The 20,132-nt window shown below is 43.0% G+C and overlaps 1 protein-coding gene across 1 annotated transcript; it reads right to left on the bottom strand.

Annotated features, from left to right (window-relative positions):
• Nucleotides 1-570: 570 nt before the first annotated feature.
• Nucleotides 571-19,772, bottom strand: LOC120052603 (serine/threonine-protein kinase Kist-like). Its single transcript, XM_038999614.1, has 8 exons — nucleotides 18,987-19,772; nucleotides 10,781-11,115; nucleotides 10,161-10,358; nucleotides 8,910-9,004; nucleotides 8,629-8,705; nucleotides 8,222-8,320; nucleotides 3,421-3,509; nucleotides 571-3,272 (listed from the first exon to the last, which is right to left on the bottom strand). Exons 1-8 carry the CDS (start codon nucleotides 19,288-19,290, stop codon nucleotides 3,126-3,128), a joined length of 1,344 nt encoding a protein of 447 aa, XP_038855542.1. The 5' UTR covers nucleotides 19,291-19,772; the 3' UTR covers nucleotides 571-3,125.
• Nucleotides 19,773-20,132: the final 360 nt, after the last annotated feature.

Raw genomic sequence — 20,132 nt, 5'->3', positions numbered from 1 at the left:
AGGGACTGGTGCACGTCACAAAATAGATGGCATCATGAGGGAGGAAAATTATGTTGATATATTGAAGCAACATCTCAAGACATCAGTCAGGAAGTTAAAGCTTGGTCGCAAATGGGTCTTCCAAATGGACAATGACCCCCAAGCATACTTCCAAAGTTGTGGCAAAATGGCTTAAGGACAACAAAGTCAAGGTATTGGAGTGGCCATCACAAAGCCCTGACCTCAATCCTATAGAAAATGTGTGGGCAGAACTGAAAAAGCATGTGCGAGCAAGGAGCCCTACAAACCTGACTTAGTTACACCAGCTCTGTCAGGAGGAATGGGACAAAATTCACCCAACTTATTGTGGGAAGCTTGTGGAAGGCTACCCGAAATGTTTGACCCAATTTAAACAATTTAAAGGCAAACTTCTGACCCACTTGGAATGTGATGAAAGTCATTCTTCTATTATTCTGACATTTCACATTCTTAAAATAAAGTGGTGATCCTACCTGACCTAAGACAGGGAATTATTACTAGGATTAAATGTCAGGAATTGTGAAAAACTGAGTTTAAATGTATTTGGCTAAAGTGTATGTAAACTTCCGACTTCAACTGTATGTACTCGGACTTACAGCACAGCTCCCTCTCTCTGTTACTGTCGCTCTCCATCTTTCTCTCTCCTTCCCATGTAGTGTCTGTACCTATGTAGTTGTACTGGTTTTCCCTGATCAGTATTGACTGCATAGTCACTGTCCAGAGGAATCCTGCTCTGCCACCTGCATGCTAAAACTCTCATTACACTCGCTGCTATTACAACAAATATCATATAGAAGTTAGCCCATAGCTAGCAAGATGGACAAACACCAGATACCGCCTTGCACACAAATCCATTACAGCTATCTAAAAGCTTTATCAGATACATAGAATGTTTTCATATTAGTATATCAGAAGACATAGAAGTAAAGAAACGGACACTGTATTAGGATAACTGACCCAAAGTGGAAACGAAAAACAAAGAAGCTCCCTGAAAATGTTTGCACAAAGAAATGTCATCATCATGCGCCATGGTTGTGGAGATCAGGATCTACTTTGAATAACACACTGTGAAGGGACAGTGTGCTGAAACTAAATGGGAGCATTACAGTGTTAGACTAGATAACACAGAGAAGGCAGCTAAGGCAGTGGACTACATTTGGTATGGGATCACCTCACATATTGGTGTTATGACCGGTCACCCATAAGTCCTAGAGTCAGTGCTTTCACATTTAGGCAGGATGTCGTCAACAATGTCTCAACCAGCCTCGACAGTTGTCACATGGCGCCAGTTGACTGGAAGTGTTAGTTACAAATGGAGTAAATTGCAGAATATCCAGAATGTTGTTTCAGCTCATGTTAATATATGGTCTCTTTCTCAAACATCTGGAGAGACTGGGCAGGCAGGACGGAGCTTTAGCCTGTTCAATGCCAGCCTACTCATTCAGAAGCATCTGTGCCCAACCTGAAGCGTCCATCATAGTCCAAAATGTGTACGTGTACGCACAGCAGTGTTCTAGAATATTGGACAGTTGGCTTTCATACTTTTAGAATTCTCAGGGCAGCACAAGCATTTTCTCCAACTGTCAACACACTCAAATGAATAGCCGTGTTGGCTGGGAATTGTTGGGAGGTGAGTGTTCGGGCTGTGCGTCCCCGCGGACGGTGTCTCAGAGCTGCATAGCTATGTCACAATGGGACACCGGACTATCGAGTCTCAGCGTCTGTGGACTATGATTTACGCTTTAGATTCAAAATGTTATTGGACTAAATATGAGCAGCAGACAGACAAGGGGAAGAGTCAAGACTGTCTGAATAAATACTGCCCCTAACATAACAATGTTGCATGCACTGAACTGATAAGTTAATTTCAACATCTCCCACACACGACATAGGATACAAAACTCTGCAGTATTGGATTCATCTATAATCTCACCATAATCAAGAAATACCTACAATAGTACAGCGCTCACACATTGGTTTGTCATGTAGACCAACTCACACAGACGTCAGGTAGAACTGAATGTAGGCTACTGTGTTACGAAACGGTCAGCTCGAATGCTCATCAACTGAAATATTCAACTGAAAACCCTATGCATCTGTTCTGAACGTAAAGTAAGCTTGTTGCTTTGTATCGTACAGTGCTAAGGAAATAACCCATCCCTTTCATAACATATCGAGTGAAAAAAAACAGTTAACTTCCACTCACATCAGCGCAGCCATTCTGGAGTATAAGTAGTATATGGGTCAACTTGGACAAAATGTAATAATAATATATAAGGTAGAAATCAGATTAAAAATGTCAGAAATGACAAAGAAATTTATATTTTCCATGTACCACAGAAAAGTGCTGAAGTTGAGTGGTTGGGGTTTAGGCTCAGAACGTTCTAGAACTCAGCGTGATTCTACTGATGATCTGGAGTGGTACCTTTGGAATTCAAGTCTCAAAACAAACATCTCATAGAAAAATAAGTCATGGGAAGGTAACTTTGGACAAGATGAAATTGTGGCTCAGCTTTTAACAAGAGAGACCCAAGATCAATCAATCAGGAACGGTTTCAATTACACTAATAAATATAGGATATTCAAGCCATTGAGTACAAAGAAAGCTAGAGCCCTATTCAATCCAAACTGCTTGCTGGGTTTACGAAACCCATAGGGTACTTGGTACTGTACTTGTGCTCTACAAGATCGGTGGACATAAAGTAATTATCTTGTTCAGGGTTTGACATCAGCACAGTGTGCAAAGTGGGACAGTGTGCAGCTTTGGCCAGTGAGGATCCATTTATCAAAAGTCAAGCCAGCTATGATAAACATATGACCCATCTGAATCTGTCAACAGTAGCATCCAGCAGTGTACATCCCCATAGCAGGACATGGAAGATTGGATTATACAAATCTTTCCTTTCGCAGACTGTTGCTACATACAGTAAAGCTACAGGACATACTAGGTTAACTCTGGCTCTAGAGGCTGCAGAAAGCAGAGTGGTGATCTGATGATTATACACATCATGACAGTGACTGACTGAGGCCTCGGGCCTGTGCTCTTCAGCAGACGGTGTGTGTGTGTGTGTGTGTGTGTGTGTGTGTGTGTGTGTGTGTGTGTGTGTTCACTGCACGGTCTGGTACAGATAGCCTCTCTTGTAAGCACTCCGGGGGTAGTATGTGGCAACGACAAACTTCCCGTCAAAGGTCCGTCCCGTCAGCAGTCTCTGGGCCTCTTTGGAGTCGCCTGAGTTAGCGTATTCTACAAACACCTGGGGGAAACATGCATGCACACACAGATTAAGCCAAGAACAGATGTTAAAAATGCAGGTCTACAATATCTACAAATGTATAAACTACAAAAACTGTATGGAAGTATTAGAAAGACACACTGGTAATGGGGCTATTTGTGTGTGTTACCTGTCCTTTGCCTGGGTTCTCCTTGGGGATGAGCAAAGAGACCACAGAGCCATACTTCTGACACTCTTCCTTCATGTCCTCCAAGATGTCTGACAACACAACATCATCATGCTAGTTAGTCCCAATATCAATGTGATCAGTGTAGGAAATTAAAATTGAAAAAGAGAAATGGGGGGGGGGGTATTTTGCCACTTGACAAATTTTTAGGGGTATTTTTGAAAAAATTATTTAATTTTTTTCACAATGTAACATCTTACCATTTGTTTTTAAAGGTATAATCAATGACGCATGAAGTGGACAGCAGAATCATGCAGACTTCCGTAACAACTAAGAGCGCGAAGGGCATTGCTCAACTTCTCCTGTGTGAGGGCATTATCTTGCATTGCACTCATCTGCAATATATGCGGTTAATCTTGCTGCTCGTGGGAACGTCATACCGCTGAGTCATATATATATATATATATATATATATATATATATATATATATATATTGTTTATTTCACTGGTGACTCGTGGCACTGCCTTGTGGTGCAGCACCACGCACCTTGCAATAGGGCTGCATGATTAATCGAAATTGCGATATTGACATGAGCAATATCCATATCGCAAGAGGCTACGATTTCTTTCTTTTGCACTCCGTTAATACAACAAAAACTAGACAACGGTACGTCCTCCAATGAGATGTGCGCTAGACTCCATTAATTCACTCTCTACAGTTGAAGTCGGAAGTTTACATACACTTAGGTTGGAGTCATTAAAACTTGTTTTTCAACCACTCCACAAATGTCTTGTTACCAAACTATATTTTTGGCAAGTCGGTTAGGACATCTACTTTGTGCATGACACAAGTCATTTTTACAACAATTGTTAACAGACAGATTATTTCACTGCATCACAATTCCAGTGGGTCAGAAGTTCGCATACACTAAGTTGACTGCCTTTAAACAGCTTGGAAAATTCCAAAAAATTATGTCATGATTTAGAAGCTTCTGATAGGCTAATTGACATCATTTGAGTCAATTGGAGGGTGTACCTGTGGATGTATTTCAAGGCTTACCTTCAAATTCAGTGCCTCTGTGCTTGACATCATGGGAAAATCAAAACAAATCAGCCAAGACCTCCACAAAAATAATGTAGACCTCCACAAGTCTGGTCCATCCTTGGGAGCAATTTCCAAATGCCTGAAGGTACCACGTTCATCTGTACAAACAATAGTACGCAAGTATAAACACCATGGGACCACGCAGCCGTCATACCCCTCAGGAAGGAGACGCATTCTGTCTCCTAGAGATGAACGTACTTTGGTGCGAAAAGTGCAAATCAATCCCAGAACAGCAGCAATGGACCTTGTGAAGATGCTGGAGGAAACAGGTACAAAAGTATCTATATCCACAGTAAAATGAGTCCTATATGGACATAACCTGAAAGGCCACTCAGCAAGGAAGAAGCCACTGCTCCAAAACCACCATAAAAAAAGCCAGACTACGGTTTGCAACTGCACATGGGGACAAAGATCGTACTTTTTGGAGAAATGTCCTCTTGTCTGATGAAACAAAAATAGAACTGTTTGGCCATAATGACCATTGTTATGTTTGGAGGAAAAAGGGGAGGGAGGCTTGCAAGTCGAAGAACACCATCCCAACCGTGAAGCACGGGGGTGGCAGCATCATGTTGTGCGGGTGCTTTGCTGCAGGAGGGACTGGTGCACATCACAAAATAGATGGCATCATGAGGCAGGAAAATTATGTAGATATATTGAAGCAACATCTCAAGACATCAGTCAGGAAGTTAAAGCTTGGTTGCAAATGGGTCTTCCAAATGGACAATGACCACAAGCATACTTCCAAAGTTGTGGCAAAATGGCTTAAGAAAAACAAAGTCACGGTATTGGAGTGGCCATCACAAAGCCCTGACCTCAATCCCATAGAAAATGTGTGGGCAGAACTGAAAAAGTGTTTGTGAGCAAGGAGGCCTACAAACCTGACTCAGTTACACCAGTTCTGTCAGGAGGAATGGGACAAAATTCATCCAACTTATTGTGGGAAGCTTGTGGAAGGCTACCCGAAACATTTGACCCAAATTAAACAATTTAAAAGGCAATGCTACCAAATACTATTTGAGTGTATGTCAACTTCTGACCCACTGGGAATGTGATGAAAGAAATAAAATCTGAAATAAATAATTATCTTCTATTATTCTGACATTTCCCATTCTTAAAATAAAGTGGTGATCCTAACTGACCTAAGACAGGGAATTTTTACTAGGATTAAATGTCAGGAATTGTGAAAAACTGAGTTTAAATGTATTTGGTTAAGGTGTATGTAAACTTCCGACTTCAACTGTACATGCACAGAGGATGCTGACCAATTACAAGCGGGCTCTCCCTCTCTCTGCATGGCATGCACATGCTGGCCAATCACAAGCATCCCCACAGAGCTCACAGTTAGATGCTGGTGAGGAGCAAAAGGCTTTACTTACCAAAGACAGTATGAGGTTTAGGAACCTCTGTGTGTATCAGAAACATGAGTGCTGCTAGTGCTAATGAGAACGTTGATTTGGTGCAAAAGAAGGGCGCCTCTACAGTGTTATGGCAGTATTCAGGCTACAGGCAAACGGATGTCAACCAAATGCAAATGTTGTGCAAAAAGTGCCTCAGAGTTGTGGCGCCAACAAGAGCAACACAACACATTTATTAAATCATTTGAATAATAACCATCTCTACTTCATGACGATTGCATGTAAAAAAAAAAATATATATATATATATATTTTTTCATTTAAGTGCCCGACAGCAGCAAAGCCCCTCAGCCACAAACGTTAAACAGGCATTGATTGCCGATGCGTTTTCTGGTGTAACACTCTACGGGAAAAAATCCCACACAGACACAGAAATCACTGAGGCTGTCACATAGCCAAAGCCATGGTTCCTGTCACTGAGCAGCTTGTGGCTGCACTTCCCTTTGTAGTCCATAATAGTTTGCAAGCCCTGCCACATCCGACGAGCGTCAGAGCCGGTGTATTAGGATTCAATCTTAGTCCTGTGTTGACGCTTTGTCTGTTTGATGGTTCATCGGAGGTCATAGCGGGATTTCTATTAAGCTTCCGGATTAGTGTCCCGCTCCTTGAAAGCGGCAGCTCTACCCTTTAGCTCAGTGCAGATGTTGCTTGTAATCCATGGTTTCTGGTTGGGGTATGTACGTAAGGTCACTGTGGGAACGACGCCATCGATGCACTTACTGATGAAGCTGGTGACTGATGTGGTATACTCCGCAATGACATCGGATGAATCCCGGAACATGTTCCAGTCTGTGCTAGCTAAACAGTCCTGTAGCTTAGCATCTGCGTCATCTGACCACTTCCGTATTGAGTCACTGGTACTTCCTTCTTTAGTTTTTGCTTGCAAGCAGGAATCAGGAGGATTTAACTATGGTCAGATTTGCCAAATGGTGGGCGAGGGAGAGCCTTCTACGCGTCTCTGTGTGTGGAGTAAAGGTGTCCTATAGTTTTTTTCCCCTCTGGTTGCATATGTGACATGTTGGTAGAACTTTGTTAAAACGGATTTACATTTTCCTGCATTAAAGGCCCCGGCCACTGGGAGCACCATCGCTGGATGAGCATTTTCTTGTCAATGGCCTTATACAGCTCATTGAGTGCGGTCTTACTGCCAGCGTCAGTTTGTGGTGGTAAATAGACAGCTTCGAAAAATATAGATAAACTCTCTTGGTAAATACTGTGGTTTACAGCTTATCATGAGGTACTCTACCTCAGGTGAGAAAAACCTTGAGACTTCTTGAATTTTAGATTTTGCGCACCAGCTGTTATTGATAAATAGAAACAGACCCCTCGTCTTACCGGAGGTAGCTGTTCTGTCTTGCCGATGCATGGAAAACCCAGCCAACTGTATATTATCCATGTCTTTGTTCAGCAACGACTCTGTGAAATATAAGATATTACAGTTTTTAAATGTCCCGTTGGTAGGATAGTCTTGAATGGAGCTCATCCAGTTTATTCTCCAATGATTGCATGTTGGCCACTAGGACAGATGGATTTGGCGGGTTACCCACTCACCGCCGAATTCTCACAAGGCACCCGGATCTGCATCGACTCTTCATGTGAATGACAGGGATTTGGGCCTGGTTCGGGGGCCGACTCGTTAAAGAAAAAATATATGCCACACCCCCTTGAGCCTTATCGCTTGATTGAGCCAACTTACACAATCATACGCTTCCTATTCCATCTATAGCTGCCTGAATAAATTATTAACTTAGGTTATTTAATTACTCATAATGGTAAAATAGGAACTCAATGTTATTTATTCATTAAATGAATAAGTGCTGTGCTTTTAGCACACTGTATTTTTATGATCATGTTTGTTAAAATGTAGGTGTAATAATCCTATCTATTATCATTGTAGCCTATTACAATGTTGGATAAAATCTGTTTCCTTTGGTTTGTATTCAGTTAGCACAATATGTATTCATTCATATGATCTCATTTTAGAATTAATGTTCTCTACCCTGACACTTGTGGCAAGTGTTTGAAAATCACAATTCATAAGTCGCAATATCTGCCCCCCCCCAAAAAACACAATTAGATATTTTGTCCAAATCATTCAGCCCTACCTTGCAATATAAATATCATCCCAAAAAGTTTTGGCCTTTGTCACTAATTTTGGGGGGAATATTTTGGAAATCTAGGGACAATATTCCCTAAAGCTCTAGTGTACTTCCGACGTTGATTGTGATAATGAGCAACTGTAGGAGCAATTTAGTGTCAGAGGAGAAAGTTCGTTGTACCCTACCTTCATACTCCTCCTCATTGTGCAGGTGGCCGTCATCGATCAGGTTGAGCAGGCGCAGAACAGGAGAGGGAAGCAGAACCAAGTCTTCTATGTGAGGAGCTGTATCACACACAATATTCTCTCAGTCAATAGGTTTAAGAGGCCTTTTCCAGGATTTATACAGCTCCACCAACCCCATTCTAACCTCATGATTATAATCTTTGTTGGTTTCAAAGAAAATTCAATAGGCAAATGTCATAAAGAGGTAGATGTTTACAAGCAGAGGGAAAGATGGGTTTGGGGGGGGGGGGGGGGGGGGGTGAGAGGGTGAGAGGGCGAGAGTGGGGAGAGAGCTGGTAAGATTATGCTGTATTACAAGCTATCAAGCTGTCAGAGGAAGGTAGGTGCCCATATCGACTGTGAAATACCAAAAGGAATGCTGAAGAAGGGGCTAAGCAGGGCCTTCTCGGCTGTGCCTCTGTGCTTAGGGTTGTTGTGAAGCATACTGCGGGAGCATACAAATGTCAACGTTAGGTACCCCTCTCGCAGGATAATCATGATATTCATTTCAATAACTTTCCAATGTTGAAAATGACAACTTATATTTAAGGGAATGCATAGTCAATTTGGTACAATGGATCAAATGTCTGCATTTACCTAAAAACAAAACAAAAACAAAATGCATGTGGTCCTGAATGAATGTTGTTACCTTTTGATAAGGTCTCGGAGGTGATAGACAGGGATGGCAGGAACCACCAGACTGTTACTGGCAAAGATATGGTCGACTATTGCCGCACTGTTGTCCTGCAGGAGCAAAGAACAATAGGCTGCAGAACAGCAGTTTGGACAACACACCCATGTCTATCTGATACATGTGTATTATCTATCGATCTATCTTTCTGAAGAACATATCAATCTATTAGCTACAGGTGGAACAGAGTCCACCGCATTCCTAGGAAAACAAGTACCCATGTCTCTAATACAGTCCACTGTATGTCTGGTTATGTAATCACAGCGGGTGGCGGTATAAGACCTTGAAACAGGTTAACATTCACAAGGCCGTGGGACCAAATGGATTACCAGGACGCAACACCCTAGTGCCCTCTAAGATCATGCGTGCTTAGTCTCCTCCTGTACTCCCTATTAACCCACACCCCCATCCACATCGACGGGGCTGTAGTGGAGCGGGTCGAAAGCTTCAATGCCTCTTCCCCCTCAGGAGGCTGATAAGATTTGGCATGGGCCCTCAGATCCTCAATAGGTTCTACAGCTGCACCATTGAGAGCATCTTGACTGGCTGCATCACCACTTGGTATGGCAACTGCTTAGCATCTGACCGCAAGGCGCTACAGAGGGTAGTGCGTACATCACTGGGTTCGAGCTCCCTGCCATCCAGGACCTCTATACCAGGCGGTGTCAGAGGAAGGCCCTAAAAAGTATCCAAGATTCCAGCCACCATAGACTGTTCTCTCTGCTACCGCACGGCGAGTGATACCGATGCACCAAGTCTGGAACCAACAGGACTCTGAACAGCTTCTACCCTGAAGCCATAAGACTGCTAAATAGTTAACCAAATAGCTATCTGCATTGATGCTTTTTGCACTAACTGTTTTGACTTATCACATACGCTGCTGCTACTGTTAATCATCTATCCTGTTGCCTAGTCACTTTACCCCTAAATATATGTACATATCTACCTCAATTACCACATCGACTCAGTACTAGTACCCCGTGTAAATATCCAAGCTACCATTACTCATTGTGTATTTATTCCTCATGTCCTTCTTATTTTTTTTTTTCATTGTTGGGAAGGGCCTGTTGATTTGATTATATGACAATAATGTGGTAAAAAAAACAGTAATTTAAGCAGGTGTGTTAGTACTGTGGTGGAACAAAAGCCTGCACACTCAGTATAATAGCAATCCAGGCCCAGAGTTGGAGGGCCATGCTGTGGACATACCTTCCACTCGGGTGATCTGACGGTGTCTTTGAGTTTGATGCCTGAGTACATCTCCAACAGGACGATTGCCAAGCTCCAGAGGTCCACAGCGGCCGAGCAGCCAGAGTCCCCCTCCCCCTCCATCCCCGCCTGGGCCAGGGAGTATTGATGCTCAGCCTCCGGGGCACGGTACCCATCTGTCTGGATGTATTTCACATCCTGAACACACAGAAAATAGAGTCAAAATGTTTTACACAGAGAATATTGTATATTTTGTCCATTCTAGCACAACTACCATCTAGTCAGGGACTACAGCTTACTCCAACATCTGTCCTCCACCAGTTAATTTATTTTAAGCTTTTTTTGTCATTTAGCAGACGCTCTTATCCAGAGCGACTTACAGGAGCAATTAGGGTTACATGCCTTGCTCAAGGGCACAACAGATTTTACACCTAGTCGGCTCAGGGATTTAAACCAGCAACCTTTTGGCTACTGGCCCAATGTTCTTCACCTCTAAGCTACCTGCCCCCATACCAGAGGTGTACTCATTAGTCCAAAACGTTCCCAGTGAATTCACCCCTGGTTCCCCTCACCAGAGGCCTACAGTCAGAGCCAAACCCCTATCCTTCAGTTCAAATCACCTGGTAGCCCTCTTTGAAGCTGAGGCCAAAGTCGATGAGTTTGAAGCACTCATCGTCCGCGCTCCAGAGCACATTGCGGGGCTTGAGGTCGGCATGGACGTAGCCCTCTCTGTGGAGGAAGGAAAGGGCCTCCAGGACATCCCTGGCACAGTGCTGCACCAGCCACATGGAGTGGCCCTGCTTCTGGGAACCACCACACTGGGGGCTGCAGGCTCGGCTTTGGGTACTGGCCCTCACAAGCAGCTCAGACACACTGACGTCCAGCAGCTCAAGTAGCAGGCAGTGCGTGGCCACACCCACCTGGCTGCGGTTGGTGAACACCCCGTACAGCGTTACTGTGGAGACAGACAGGAGGGGTTAGGGTTACAGTCAGCACAGATTTGATTGGGGAGTAAAGGTTACTAGGGGCTCTGTTGGAATACTCAAAATGCATCCTATCATCCCTTCCTATTGTAATCACTGATGGGATCCGTAAAGCAAAGTTATCAAAAGGTTATAAAACAAGCGTGTTATGAAAACATGGTGTATTATATGAATGTTCACGTATTATAAATGCAAAGTAAGTCTATATGGTGATATTGAGGAGGTAGAGTTGATGTCATAATCAAAACCATATCCATTTATAGCCCAGTCCTTCAAAAATGTGGTGATGATCAATAAATATAGACAACAGAATTGTTTTATATAGGGGGCAAAGTACTCTCCAATATCGTATCTTCCTTTGAATTGTTTTATAGCAAATAAAGAGCATGGACCTTACACAAATGAGACGGAAAGGGTTGGGTTATTAGCAATGTTCCCTCAAATCTCTTCCAGCACTGAGCAAATTTCAGGTCTGCTGAGCGCAAACTTGAACGTTGTGAAAATTCTGAGCAACTTCCAGCACGTGTTTACTGTGAATGTAGGCCTACCAGAGTGGTCTACCATTAAAAACAATGGAGAAAATGCATCCCATAACATTTTAACGTGGCAATAGCTCTATCATTTAGCTTACAGTAGCAGCTAATGTGTGGGGTCCAATGTAGGCCTACATTTCATTAGACCTTTGTGGGGGGGATGCAGAGCTTGACATTAACCTGTTTTTACACTGGTCCTTCAGACAAGGTGACTGAAAATGTTGTTTTATGCACGAAACTACTTTACAAAATAAATTGCATTATTATTGCCATACCATTATTACAGAAAATCAGACAAATTATGCTACCCTCTTCCTATTGGCTACTTAGCTTATTCAAGAATGTGTCAAAATACAACACTGCCCCTTTAAGACACAAACGAAAAGCTCTTTACCTGACTGCTTTTCAAAGATGTCTAGAAATGCAGACATTTTGTGCTCTTGTAGGAAGCAATCACTCCCCTATTGCTGACTACAAAGTATTTATAACTGAGCTAATAACTCACTAACTAGCAAAGGATATGAACAAAATGTACACACATGGCTACATGCAGCTCTCGCTTTGATCTCAAAACAAGCGCATCTACTCACGTCACAGCTGCAAACACAGTCCAGTTCAAAGTAAATGTATATATATATATAAAAATGGTCTATTTGCAAATAGGCCTACTGCAGTTCTGATTGGTTATACCGCACCGGTTTCGTAGAGTACGAATGAGTCCTGCACAACAAAATAATCCTAATATTGCATTGTTTCGAACCCAATTCCACAGAAAAGGGAAACTTTGATAGTGTTAACTAGCAGGGAAATTTCTAGAAAGTTGAATGAAGTTCAATCTCGTGCTTCTCTCAGTGGGCTGATATTACTTATGCACCCTGCACAGCAGTCCCAGGGAGAGGCGTGAGCGCACGCAACTTAGAGAGAACATTGGTTATTATGCTTGAGTACAAATCAGGGTCATCATGAGTTTGTTTGACGTGACTGAGATGGGCTTTATGATATGCCAATCAAGAATTTAAAAACCAGTATTGCCAGGAAAAAGTATGGTTACATGCACACAATAATATGATTAAGGTGAAGTCAGATTAATATAATAGATTGCTTAAAACCTTTACATGCTTTGCAAGAAGAACAATTTCTCTAGCCCAAGATTTACTCTTAAAAGAGCCTACCATTACTGTTTTAGGTCCAAGGAACTTATTTGTTAATTTTCAGAGGTAGACAGGCTCTGGCACCCAACAACTCCATCCCAAACTTGAATCGACTCAATTGCAATACGGTTCCAGAAACATAAAACCCTTCACTTTCATATCACATCATATACACTTACTGTACCAGCTTAATTAACAGGTACTTAACGACAACACGTTTCTGCCGGTTTTCTTCCATTACACACAGGGGTTCGGAAAATGCTAAATAGCTAATTAGCGCAGGTGGTCCCACTGTCTTCGGTGGATCTTCCGTAAACAAGCAGTGTAACATCAAATCAAATTGTATTGGTCACATACACATGGTTAGCAGATGTTATTGCGAGTGCAGCGAAAAGCTTGTGCTTCTAGTTCCGACAGTGCAGCAATATCTAACAAGTAATATCTAACAATTCCACAACAAAATACCTAATACACAAATTTAAGTGAGGAATGGAATAATAATATATAAATATATGGATAAGCAATGTCAGAGCGGCATATGCTAAGATGCAATAGATATGTATATACTGTATTCTATACTATGAGATGAGTAACGCAATATATGAAAACATAAAAGTGGCATTATTAAAGTGACTAGAGTTCCATTTATTAAAGTGGCAAGTGATTACAAGTCTGTATGTAGGCAGCAGCCTCACTGTGCTATTGATGACTGTTTAACAGTCTGATGGCCTTGAGATAGAGACTGTTTTTCAGTCTCTGTCTCAGCTTTGATGCACCTGTACTGACCTCGCCATCTGGATGGTAGCGGGGTGAACAGGCAGTGGCTCGGGTGGTTGTTGTTCTTGATTATCTTTTTTGACCTTCCTGTGACATCGGGTGGTGTAGGTGTCCTAGAGGGCAGGTAGTTTGTCCCCGGTGATGCGTTGGGCAGACCGCACCACCCTCTGGAGAGCACTGCGGTTGTGGGCGGTGCAGTTGCCGTACCAGGCGGTGATACAGCCCGACAGGATGCTCTCGATTGTGCATGTGTAAAAGTTAAGGTGACAAGCCAAATTTCTTCAGCCTCCTGAGACTGTTGCGCCTTCTTCACCACAATGTCTGTGTGGGTGGACCATTTCAGTTTGTCAGTGGTATGTACGCAGAGGAACTTAAAACTTTCCACCTTCGCCACTGCGGTCCCGTCGATGTGGATAGGGGGTGCTCCCTCTGCGGTTTCCTGAAGTCCACAATCATCTCCTTTGTTTTGTTGACATTGAGTGAGAGGTTATTTTCCTGACACCATACAACGAGAGCCCTCACCTCCTGCCTGTAGGCTGTCTCGTCATTGTTGGTAATGAAACCCACTACTGTTGTGTCGTCTGCAAACTTTATGATTGAGTTGGAGGTGTGCATGGCCAAGCAGTCATCATGGGTGAACAGGGAATACAGGAGGGGGCTGAGCACACACCCTTGTGGGGCCCCAGTGTTGAGATCAGCGAAGTGGAGGTGTTGTTTCCTACCTTCACCACCTAGGGGGGTGGCCCGTCTTGAAGTCCAGGACCCAATTGCACAGGGCGGGGTTGAGACCCAGGGCCTCAAGCTTAATGATGAGCTTGGAGGGTGCTATGGTGTTCAATGCTGAGCTATAGTCAATGAACAGCATTCTTTCATAGGTATTCCTCTTGTCCAGATGGGATAGGGCAGTGTGCAGTGTGATGGCGATTGCATTGTCTGTGGACCTATTGGGGCGGTAAGCAAATTGAAGTGGGTCTAGGATGAGATTGAGTATGACCGTAAACACACCAGCCAGCTGGTCTGTGCATGCTCTAAGGACCTGGCTAGGGATGCAGTCTGGGCCGGCAGCCTTGCGAGGGTTAACACGTTTAAATGTCTTACTCACGTCGGCCACGGAGAAGGAGAGCCCACAGTCCTTGGTAGCGGGCAGCGACTGTGGCACTGTATTATCCTCAAAGCAGGCAAAGAAGGTGTTTACTCACAGAATCAGCGTATACGTCGATATTATTCTCTGAGGCTACCTGGAACATATCCCAGTCCAAGGAATCAAAACAATCTTGAAGCCTGGATTACGATTGGTCAGACCAGCGTTGAATAGTCCTTAGCACGGGTTCCTCCTACTTGATTTTCTGCCTATAGGAAGGGAGGAGGAAAATGGGGTTGTGGTCAGATTTGCCGAAAGGAGGGCGGGGGAGGGCCTGGTAGGCATCGCAGAAGTTAGGGTAACAATGGTCCAGTGTTTTTCCAGCGCAAGTGCTACAGTCAATATGCTGATAGAATTTAGGTAGCATTTTCCTCAAATTTGCTTTGTTAAAATCCCCAGCTACAGTAAATGCAGCCTCAGGATATATGGTTTCCAGGTTGAATAGAGTCCAGTGTTCCTTGAGGGCCGTCGTGGTATCGGCTTGAGGGGGGATATACAGTTGAAGTCGGAAGTTTAAGTACACTTAGGTTGGAGTCATTAAAACTAGTTTTTCAACCACTCCACAAATTTCTTGTTAACAAACTATAGTTTTGGCAAGTTGGTTAGGACATCTACTTTGTGCATGACAAGTATTTTTTCCAACAATTGTTAACAGACAGATTATTTCACTTATAATTTACTGTATCACAATTCCAGTGGGTCAGAAGTTTATATACACTAAGTTGACTGTGCCTTTAAACAGCTTGGAAAATTCCAGAAAATTATGTCTTTAAAAGCTTCTGAGAGGCTAATTGACGTAATTTCAGTCAATTGGAGATATACCTGTGGATGTATTTCAAGGCCTACCTTCAAACTCAGTGCCTCTTTGCTTGACATCATGGGAAAATCAAAAGAATTCAGCCAAGACCTCAGAAAAAGAACTGTAGACCTCCACAAGTCTAGTTCATCCTTGGGAGCAATTTCCAAACACCTGAAGGTACCACGTTCATCTGTACAAACAATAGTACGTAAGTATAAACACCATGGGACCACGCAGCCGTCATACCCCTCAGGAAGGAGACGCCTTCTGTCTCCTAGAGATGAACGTACTTTGGTGCGAAAAGTGCAAATCAATCCCAGAACATCAGCAAAGGACCTTGTGAAGATGCTGGAGGAAACAGCTACAAAAAAGTAACTATATCCACAGTAAAAATAGTCCTATACGGACATAACCTGAAAGGTCGCTCAGCAAGGAAGAAACCACTGCTCCAAAACAACCATAAAAAAAACAGACTACGGTTTGCAACTGAACATGGGGACAAAGATTGTACTTTTTGGAGAAATGTCCTTTGGTCTGATGGAACAAAAATAGAACTGTTTGGCCATAATGACCAACATTATGTTTGGAGGAAAAAGGGGGATGCTTGCAAGCCGAAGAACACCATCCCAACCGTGAAGCACGGGGGTGGCAACATCATGTTGTGGGGGTGCTTTGCTGCAGGAGGGAATGGTGCACTTCACAAAATAGATGGCATCATGAGGGAGGAAAATTAAGTTGCTATATTGAAGCAACATCTCAAGACATCAGTCAGGAAGTTAAAGCTTGGTCGCAAATGGGTCTTCCAAATGACCCCAAGCATACTTCCAAAGTTGTGGCAAAATGGCTTAAGGACAACAAAGTCAAGGTATTGGAGTTGCCATCACAAAGCCCTGATCTCAATCCTATAGAAAATTTGTGGGCAGAACTGAAAAAGCGTGTGCGAGCAAGGAGGCCTACAAACCTGACTCAGTTACACCAGCTCTGTCAAGAGGAATGGGCCAAAATTCCACCCAACTTATTGTGGGAAGCTTGTGGAAGGCTACCATTTGACCCAAATTAAACAATTTAAAGGCAATGCTACCAAATACTAATTGAGTGTATGTAAACTTCTGACCCACTGGGATTGATAAATCATTAAATAAATCATTCTCTCTACTATTATTCTGACATTTCACATTCTTAATATAAAGTGGTGATCCTAACTGACCTAAGACAGGGAATTTTTACTCGTATTAAATGTCAGGAATTGTGAAAAACTGAGTTTAAATGTATTTGGCTAAGGAGTATGTAAACTTCCGACTTCAACTGTACATGGCTGTGACAATAAGCGAAGAGAATTCTCTTGGGAGATAATAGGGTCGGCATTTGATTGTGAGGAATTCTAGGTCAGGACTTGAGTTCCTGTATGTTGTTACAATTACACCATGAGTCATTAATCATGAAACACCCTTCTTCCCGGAGAGAAGTTTATTCCTGTTGGCGAGATGCACTGAGAATCCCGGTGGCTGTACCGACTCCGACAGCATATCCCGAGAGAGCCATGTTTCCGTTAAACAGAGTATGGAGATATGGCCGTGTGGGAATACTAACCCTATAAAAAAGGTGTGTCTAAACGTATCTTTTAGTTTTTTTTTTTTATTATTCTCGCTGATATGAAAGAAGAGGTCCTTATGCTTCCAAAACCGTACCGCAAGCACTGCATGTTAATGTTCAGTCCAAGTCTCAGGGCTCTTAACAAACCTACCCCGCACAGAAGACACCTTCGTCCAATGACTTATTATGTGTAATGTAATGGAACTGAGAGTCATGATCAAGGGCAACGATTTCCCAAATAATACTGTTTACATGGACACATCTGAAATCGTGCTACTTGATGGGACTTAAATATATGCAGAAAATCACTGATCAAAATAAAATATTCTACCACAGCGACCATGTTCCGGGGTGGCAGGTAGCCTAGTGGTTAGAGCGTTGGACTAGTAACCGAAAGGTTGCAAGATCGAATCCCCGAGCTGACATGGTAAAAATCTGTCATTCTGCCCCTGAACAAGGCAGTTAACCCACTGTTCCTAGGCCGTCATTGAAAATAAGAATTTGTTCTTAACTGACTTGCCTAGTTAAATAAAGGTAAAATTAATAAATAAAAAATGTTATTTTTGCAAAGCCTATTTTTTTGTATGTGAAAACTATTTCTAAGATACATACTTTCAGTTTTTCGGAACTCACTTCACACATGCAAAAGAGCTGAGGCTTGCGCTACCAGTGCTGGCACATGCGTAGATCATACACTGGAATGCGAGAAGGGTGCAATTGCAGCCCGCAATTCAGGGCATTCCTGCATCTGCAGGAACCCCTCTTTATACTTCTATTGGTCAATCTTTCAGTTAGGACAGGTGCGAGGCGGGGGCGCTCCACTACAATAGGTGGCATTAATGCACAATAATGTTGGATGCCAGCCACCGATAAACCCCGCAGAAGAAAGGGCGGTAGCTAGCAAGCTGTCGCCCCAGCCTCCCCAGGGGCGACCAGTAGACAGTGTCCTTCACCCCTGGCTTTCGGGGACTGTTTTAATTGCAGTTCTGTTAACGACGGTGAGGGCAGGTGTTCGGCAGGCGGGAGCCAAGGATACCGTCTAACGGTGACGCTCCTGCTAGCTAGCAAGGAGGACTCCGGTAGGCAGGGGCGGGGACTCCAGTAAGGGGGGGGGGGGGCGTTCCTGCCAATAGAAGAATGCCAACATGCCGTAACGCCCCAAATTGTGGGCTCAGTTGCGCACTATTGAAAGACGATTAAGCTATTTACATGTACTAATACATTTTAAGATTGTATCAAAACTGAAAATGTTGTGACGCTACACCCATTTTCTGAAGAATTGCATTGTGTGCTCTAAAAGCAAGGAAATAGTGTCCACTGCTTGTATACTTCGAAATGTTGACGAATATAGTACGACATCCGAGCACTTTTGGCATACTAAATATATCCATACTATGACCAATAAGCATAGTACATACTCAACTTACGTCACAATAGTAGTTAGTATGAGTATTTTAACATAGCTCAGGTGTTTTAAATCAGCATATGCTTCCTAAGATTTTGACCTTAAGCCAATTAAGATAAGCAGAGTAAGGTGTTTACATGACTATTGCCATAATACGTTTAATATCAAATGATTCGTGTGCATGTAAACATACTCACGACTTACTATGACAGATCAGAGACAAGACTGATATGTGTGACTTGGTTGTAATGAAAGATTTGCAATCAGCTGGACAAGAACACAGACCCAAAGTATCCGAGGTTAAATGAGGCTACACCCTTGGCAATAAGACTCATCATTTGATTCTCACATAGCCTAGTCATGGGAGGCACACTAGAAAACGACCACTAATTCCAGAGATTGTGCACAGTACAACCATATTGCAACTCAATAAACATTTCTTACCGATGTTTTTGTGTCCTTGAATGTCTTCCAGCACGGACCTCTCCTTTTGGTACCCGTAATCTCCGCTCTGAGTGTCAGCCTGGAACTCCTTAACCGCGGCCGTACTCGCCCTCCCCGAGCTCACACGGTATACTGAGGCCGAGACGCCTTGCCCGAGCCGGGCCTGGACGTTCCAAAACTCTCCAAATATTTCAAACAACACCGGCTTCATTGCCTGATCAACGTTTCCAGGAGATCCTGCCATCAACACTGAGCTATCTGGATGTGGTACCTTCCCACTTGGATCTGAACTGCAGTGAGCCATTGAAATTAGTGTAAATCAAGCTAGCTAGACAGCTGTACGCAGCTGCGAGAACATAGCAATCAACCAGCGAGACACCCCGGTAAAAATAACAAACGCATCTACGTTACACAAGCCAGCACTGCAACGTGTCTACTCTCCATTTCTCGATCGTGGAACTTAATAAATCAGTTGCGGGCTTCAAGTGTAGCTGCCAATAGCAATACTTATGTTCCTAGCTATGTTGACATGTTAGCCACTTCCCATTTGCTAGCTAACGTTAGGCTAATTCTGCTGAATGTGAAAAGTTGGCTACCTTCGCTGGCTAGATAGCCAAGTTAGTTAACTCCGACTCAAACATCACCTTAAACAACATGCATGCAGAAGTAAACCAAATAAACGACCTAATTGCACGCACTGAGTCCAAACACTTTTGTTAAGCCAAGTAGTTTGCATTTCGAAAAGTTTCTTCTTGATTTTGAGGAGAAAGACTTCTGTCATTGTTTAGCCGGCCATGTTCCCGGAAGCAGCAGTCGTAAATTCCCTTTTTTTTTGTAAATTCAAACGTCACGTTTCTCAATTTCTACATCCTCTCGTACCTGATTGGATAGGTGGTTGTCATTTCCCTTACAGATCTAGGAACAGTCTATAGTTCAATAACGACATAGAAATATAAGACGGGTAAACAAATACACTGACGGTAAATCAGTTCTTATTGGATGGTCTCATAATTCAGTATTTTACTATCATAGTTGTCTGAGATGGTTAACGCGACTTAATGATTAACTTGATCTTACAAATTATTTATTCAATACTGTAAGGGTAAATGTAAAATGCACAAAAATATGTAATACGGCAAAAATGTG

This window comes from Salvelinus namaycush, chromosome 8, assembly GCF_016432855.1.
Source record: "Salvelinus namaycush isolate Seneca chromosome 8, SaNama_1.0, whole genome shotgun sequence".
Taxonomy (NCBI): domain Eukaryota; kingdom Metazoa; phylum Chordata; class Actinopteri; order Salmoniformes; family Salmonidae; genus Salvelinus; species Salvelinus namaycush.
The sequence above is the reverse complement of the archived record's forward strand: the minus strand, read 5'-3'. Positions and strand labels throughout refer to the sequence as shown.

Excerpts from the sequence above, each read along its gene's own strand:
- LOC120052603 (XM_038999614.1), bottom strand. The coding sequence starts at position 19,290 with ATGGCTCACTGCAGTTCAGATCCAAGTGGGAAGGTACCACATCCAGAT. Across the intron at positions 11,116-18,986 it reads TCAAGGACACAAAAACATCG|TAACGCTGTACGGGGTGTTC; the intron begins GTAAGAAATGTT and ends CTGTCTCCACAG. Across the intron at positions 3,510-8,221 it reads CAATGAGGAGGAGTATGAAG|ACATCTTGGAGGACATGAAG; the intron begins GTAGGGTACAAC and ends TTGTGTTGTCAG.